This window comes from Salvelinus fontinalis, chromosome 39 (assembly GCF_029448725.1).
Source record: "Salvelinus fontinalis isolate EN_2023a chromosome 39, ASM2944872v1, whole genome shotgun sequence".
NCBI classification, from domain to species: Eukaryota; Metazoa; Chordata; class Actinopteri; order Salmoniformes; family Salmonidae; genus Salvelinus; species Salvelinus fontinalis.
In genome coordinates this window covers 811047-815148 of record NC_074703.1, presented here as the reverse complement: position 1 = coordinate 815148, position 4102 = coordinate 811047, and the positions used below count along the sequence as shown (strand labels likewise).

The following is a 4102-nucleotide window of genomic DNA, read 5'->3' as shown; positions in this document are numbered from 1 at the left end:
AACTGTGGTGGTCTGACTGACCCACACCTTTAATGAGTCCCTGTTGCCTTCGCCTCCTCTCTCTGGTTAGGAGGAGGCTCAGGTCTGACAGACCCACACCTTTAATGAGTCCCTGTTGCCTTCGCCTCCTCTCTCTGGTTAGGAGGAGGCTCAGGTCTGACAGACCCACACCTTTAATGAGTCACTGTTGCCTTCGCCTCCTCTCTCTGGTTAGGAGGAGGCTCAGGTCTGACAGACACACACCTTTAATGAGTCCCTGTTGCCTTCGCCTCCTCTCTCTGGTTAGGAGGAGGCTCAGGTCTGACAGACCCACACCTTTAATGAGTCACTGTTGCCTTCGCCTCCTCTCTCTGGTTAGGAGGAGGCTCAGGTCTGACAGACCCACACCTTTATTGAGTCCCTGTTGCCTTCGCCTCCTCTCTCTGGTTAGGAGGAGGCTCAGGTCTGACTGACCCACACCTTTAATGAGTCCCTGTTGCCTTCGCCTCCTCTCTCTGGTTAGGAGGAGGCTCAGGTCTGACTGACCCACACCTTTAATGAGTCCCTGTTGCCTTCGCCTCCTCTCTCTGGTTAGGAGGAGGCTCAGGTCTGAGTGACCCACACCTTTAATGAGTCCCTGTTGCCTTCGCCTCCTCTCTCTGGTTAGGAGGAGGCTCAGGTCTGAGTGACCCACACCTTTAATGAGTCCCTGTTGCCTTCGCCTCCTCTCTCTGGTTAGGAGGAGGCTCAGGTCTGACTGATCCACACCTTTAATGAGTCCCTGTTGCCTTCGCCTCCTCTCTCTGGTTAGGAGGAGGCTCAGGTCTGACTGACCCACACCTTTAATGAGTCAACAGACAGGCAGATAGACCATATATCTCTATATAAATGATCAAACAGGCAGATAGACCATAGATCTCTATATAAATGAACAGGCAGGCAGATAGACATTGGCTCTCTATATAAATGAACAGGCAGGCAGATAGACCATAGATCTCTATATAAATGATCAAACAGGCAGATAGACCATAGATCTCTATATAAATGAACAGGCAGGCAGATAGACCATAGATCTCTATATAAATGAACAGGCAGGCAGATAGACCATAGCTCTCTATATAAATGAACAGGCAGGCAGATAGACATTGGCTCTCTATATAAATGAACAGGCAGGCAGATAGACCATAGATCTCTATATAAATGATCAAACAGGCAGATAGACCATAGATCTCTATATAAATGAACAGGCAGGCAGATAGACCATAGATCTCTATATAAATGAACAGGCAGGCAGATAGACCATAGATCTCTATATAAATGAACAGACAGGCAGATAGACCATAGATCTCTATATAAATGAACAGGCAGGCAGATAGACCATATATCTCTATATAAATGACCAGACAGGCAGATAGACCATAGATCTCTATATAAATGAACAGGCAGGCAGATAGACCATAGTTCTCTATATAAATGAACAGACAGGCAGATAGACCATAGCTCTCTATATAAATGAACTGGCAGGCAGATAGACCATAGATCTCTATATAAATGAACAGACAGGCAGATAGACCATAGATCTCTATATAAATGAACTGGCAGGCAGATAGACCATAGATCTCTATATAAATGAACAGACAGGCAGATAGACCATAGCTCTCTATATAAATGAACTGGCAGGCAGATAGACCATAGATCTCTATATAAATGAACTGGCAGGCAGATAGACCATAGCTCTCTATATAAGTGAACAGACAGGCAGATAGACCATAGATCTCTATATAAATGAACAGACAGGCAGATAGACCATAGATCTCTATATAAATGACCAGACAGGCAGATAGACCATAGCTCTCTATATAAATGACCAGACAGGCAGATAGACCATAGATCTCTATATAAGTGAACAGACAGGCAGATAGACCATAGATCTCTATATAAATGAACAGACAGGCAGATAGACCATAGCTCTATATATAAATGAACAGGCAGGCAGATAGACCATAGATCTCTATATAAATGACCAGACAGGCAGATAGACCATAGATCTCTATATAAATGACCAGACAGGCAGATAGACTATAGATCTATTCTAAGAACCCAGGATGTTACATTGTATCAATCCTACATGGTTTATAAAGAACCCAGGATGTTACATTGTATCAATCCTACATGGTTTATAAAGAACCCAGGATGTTACATTGTATCAATCCTACATGGTTTATAAAGAACCCAGGATGTTACATTGTATCAATCCTACATGGTTTATAAAGAACCCAGGATGTTACATTGTATCAATCCTACATGGTTTATAAAGAACCCAGGATGTTACATTGTATCAATGTGTTCTGTATGAGAACTCCTGCTGTTATGCCGTAGCCTCTGGCCTGCAGCATCATGTACCCATCCCGTTGTCTGTTTGGAAATGATGTAGTGCCCCGAGTCGAGGCCCAATTCAGTCTGGATGGAACGGGAATCTGATTCTAGTCAAGACAGACAGGTGGGATCGGAAAGCAACCTGTTTCAGGGCTGGATACATTGTATCTTAGGGCCTATAGTTGTGATATATATGATACCAGAGGCTGTACCCTTCCGTTCTACCCTGCTCGAGGATGATGTCAGTCTAGTGATGCTGACATAAAGCGGAATCACAGAGCGAGCCCCCCCCCCCCCCCCCCCCCCCCCCCCACACACACAGCCTCACAGTCGAATGACCCAATTTAGCCTGGAGAAACATTACAGAACCCAGACCCAGCATGCCACACCGTGTTATCTCCAGACCTAGACTACATTTGGCACGATAATATGTCTACAAGTAATATAGCGGTGGTGTTTTATCCATAAATACACGTTGAAATGGTATCCTCGGGACATTAGAGCAGAGGCTGTTCCGCTAAAACCCAGTCATGCTTCATGTGCCATCAGACATGCGGACCAGCTCTCTCTATTGATCAGTAATTATTGAATAGAAAACGGCTCCTTCTTACCTGGATACAGCACAGCAGATATATAACGCAAGGCACCGATGAGATCATGGTATCTCTACTGTTGTTCATTGAAGGGAGTCGATCGGGCTTCTGTGCTCAGGGCTCGCCGGCGATTTGCACATCCAGACAATGGTGAATTTTCTGCACCATCAGACCATCGAGCTATCCTCTCTCTCTCTCCGCCGAACCTGAGAGCGCAATAGTCTCCGCTCTCCCTCCCCCCGGTCCTCCTAAACGTCCGTTTAGATCATCCGCTTGGTGCCGTTCCTGTGCCAGAACGCCCCGATATGGGCCATATCTGAAACGTAGGGTGTCGATTTTTCAACAGCCGTCCTAACGTCCGCGATGGGTCGGCGAAATGGATGGAGTGAGTAACGCGGCAGTGGCCGTCATTTAAAGGACGAAACGAGCAGAGGCAGCCTGATCCTACAAACGGAAGGAGAGCAGAGACATAGGCTGCATTCCCCCTCTCTCTCTCTCTCTCCAACGCCCCGCCCTAATCTCTACAGAGGGAGGCAGGGACAGCACCAGCTAGCCTACTAGCTAGGCTACTATCATCAGATAGAAGGATGAATGGAGAGAGGGAGGGACGGCACCAGCTAGCCTACTAGCCAGGCTACTATCATCAGATAGAATGATGAATGGAGAGAGGGAGGAACAGCACCAGCTAGCCTACTAGCTAGGCTACTATCATCATCAGATAGAAGGATGAATGGAGAGAGGGAGGAACAGCACCAGCTAGCCTACTAGCCAGGCTACTATCATCATCAGATAGAAGGATGAATGGAGAGAGGGAGGAACAGCACCAGCTAGCCTACTAGCTAGGCTACTATCATCAGATAGAATGATGAATGGAGAGAGGGAGGAACAGCACCAGCTAGCCTACTAGCTAGGCTACTATCATCAGATAGAATGATGAATGGAGAGAGGGAGGAACAGCACCAGCTAGCCTACTAGCTAGGCTACTATCATCATCAGATAGAAGGATGAATGGAGAGAGGGAGGAACAGCACCAGCTAGCCTACTAGCTAGGCTACTATCATCAGATAGAATGATGAATGGAGAGAGGGAGGGACAGCACCAGCTAGCCTACTAGCTAGGCTACTATCATCATCAGATAGAAGGATGAATGGAGA

General features: G+C 46.5%; 1 protein-coding gene across 3 annotated transcripts in view; it reads right to left on the bottom strand.

Moving 5' to 3' along the window:
* The window catches only part of ptpro (protein tyrosine phosphatase receptor type O), a 176247-nt gene extending 172783 nt beyond the window's left edge, over positions 1-3464 (bottom strand). For 2 of the 3 annotated variants that reach the window (XM_055905713.1, XM_055905714.1), the window contains exon 1: positions 2967-3464. In XM_055905713.1, coding sequence (XP_055761688.1) covers positions 2967-3035 — 69 coding nt within the window. In that variant the 5' untranslated portion in view covers positions 3036-3464. The remainder of the gene's footprint in view (positions 1-2966) is intronic. The other variant, XM_055905711.1, reaches the window with a different exon arrangement.
* Positions 3465-4102: the final 638 nt, after the last annotated feature.